Source organism: Zingiber officinale, chromosome 1A, assembly GCF_018446385.1.
Source record: "Zingiber officinale cultivar Zhangliang chromosome 1A, Zo_v1.1, whole genome shotgun sequence".
Classification (NCBI taxonomy): Eukaryota; Viridiplantae; Streptophyta; class Magnoliopsida; order Zingiberales; family Zingiberaceae; genus Zingiber; species Zingiber officinale.
This window is the reverse complement of record NC_055987.1, coordinates 12,390,495-12,392,785: the sequence shown is the minus strand read 5'-3', so window position 1 is coordinate 12,392,785 and position 2,291 is coordinate 12,390,495. Positions and strand designations below refer to the sequence as shown.

Genomic DNA, 2,291 nt, shown 5'->3' with positions numbered 1-2,291 from the left:
AATGAGCGTCAACTTTAATCTTTCTCAATGGGGAAGAGAAGAGTAAAAAAAAGCTCCTAATTCTAAAATTCAAGATCTCAAGATGCCTGAATGAATCAAGGCCTCTTCCTTAAATATCTTGGCACATTCTATAGGACCACTGATCTTAAAGTCCGTTACTGATTAACAATCTATTAATATTAATAAACTGGATTAACAGATCTACATATTAAATCTATGTCTAATTAGCTTAAACCTCCTTCAAACAATAGATCATTTAATTAAGGTTTAACTCTTTAATGAAAAATCATTGTTTGTATTGTTAACCGGGTATTAGCCCACCAAATGAAGATTAATCCTTTCCTTCTCATCATTCTAATGCTTAGTAAACAAATATTGAAATTAAGATTGTAGGAAGATAGGGCTTTTGTTTATATTTGGAGACGAGTGAGATCGAGGTACTGTCAAGGTAATTACAAGGAAATATAACTGATTTTTATTAACGATTTTTGAATCATAAGAACATTTTCGAATTGATTTGTAACAAATAATCAGTATGTCTTGTGATAGTTTAAAATCCCATGAGCTTTTAGAGGAGTAGGCTTCAATGGAAGCTAGTTACAAGGAAATGAGAGAAATAAATATTATTATTATTATTATTAGTATACGTTATAGAGTTTTATATATAATATTATGAATTTTTCTCTCGTATTTTTTATATTTAAGTAATTACTAATTAGGTTCAGATCGGTGTAGACTGTCATAGACAACATACAAACTTGGTCTAATATTTGCTCCATGCTGGGTGACAACAAAAGGAAAAACAAATAACCCCGGAGTTCATCAATTTGGCCGTCTAAAAATTTTTCATCGACAATCAAGATAAATTTGAAAAACACATAATTAGTCAGATGGTCTAACATCACGAGTAATTCAATTTGGCCTTCTAATATTTGCTCCATGCTGAGTGACAACAAAAGGGAAAACAATTAACCCTAAAGGTTATCAATTCGGCCGTCTAGAAATTTTTTATCGATCATCAAAATAAATTTGAAAAACACAGAATGAGTCAGATGGTCCAATATCACTAGTAATTCAATTTGGCCATCTAATATTTGCTCCATGTTAGGTGACAACAAAAGAGAAAACAATTAACCTCGGAGGTTATCAATTTAATCGTCTAAAATTTTTTCATCGAACATCCAAAATAAATTTGAAAAACACAGAATGAGTCAGATGGTCCAAACGCAAGAATATTCTACGTGAGTTTTGAATCTTCGTTGAATGATAGTTCGTCCTCCCTCTTACCATCACATCGCCGGAGGGCACTTCTGCCTTAACCCTTACATTCATGGATGGTGTCTAAGGCTGGTCTCCACTGCCGGCATCCACCCACCTTCTTACCACTCAAACCCGTCAGCTCCCCCTCCCAAACTGCCACCTTCCGTTCCTTTCCGCCGCCAACCTCCGGGAAGACTCGGCTCCGTGGACGATCCCCCTGCTTGCCCCGCCGCCTCCGGCGGCCGACAGCCTCGAGTAGCGCCTCCACCTGACAGTCAGAGAGCCGGGACCCGACCCGGTTCAGTGGCAGCAGGAAGTATACCACTCCGGGCAGCAACTCCTCGTCCGCCCGCATCCCGGCCGCCCGCCGGGTCCTGAGCGCCTCCTCGGCGCGCGCCACCGCGTGGCCAGGAAACTCCACCATGATCTCCGCGGCGCCGGCGGGCGCCTCGATAGGGCGGAGGAATCCGTCAGGGCCAACGACCTTGGCCGCGGCTGCCCGGGTGCACCGGGGAACGCAGGATGCTCCGTTGCCCATCCCGGGTGGGTCCTGTGCTGATCCCTCACGAGTACGCTACTGCTAATCTTTCCGTAACTGTTTGCTGTTGAACACTTTGAGGGAGAAACGGATTGAAGCGAAGAGAAGAGAGGAGAGACGTATTTATACAAGAGAGAAGATAAAAAAGGAGCGAGAATACGTTGACTCGATAATAAGCAAAGAACAAAATGGCTACGGCGTGGAAACTGGAAACTCGTGGAGTGCGTTGTGGTTTCTTTGTGGCTCAGTTCTCGTCGACGTCGCCACTCAGAGTCAGACGACTCCAATGACAATCATCATTCGTCTTCTTACTGGTCACTTACGCTTACGACTGAAGAGAGAGGACTTCTTCCATTCCCGTTCCACCTTTTTCGCGTGGTGTAAGAGATGAGTCAGCCAGCACGTCCAATCATGCGTCGGCTCTTGCAAGTACCGCTGAATTATTATTAGAGCATCCATGATAATATGAAATATTTTTTTTTAAAATATTTAT

General features: G+C 42.1%; 1 protein-coding gene across 1 annotated transcript; it reads right to left on the bottom strand.

Annotated features, from left to right (window-relative positions):
* Window positions 1-1,078: 1,078 nt before the first annotated feature.
* On the bottom strand, window positions 1,079-1,948 carry LOC122000007. Its single transcript, XM_042554593.1, has one exon. The coding sequence runs from the start codon at window positions 1,796-1,798 to the stop codon at window positions 1,316-1,318; it is 483 nt and encodes a 160-aa protein (XP_042410527.1). The 5' UTR covers window positions 1,799-1,948; the 3' UTR covers window positions 1,079-1,315.
* Window positions 1,949-2,291: the final 343 nt, after the last annotated feature.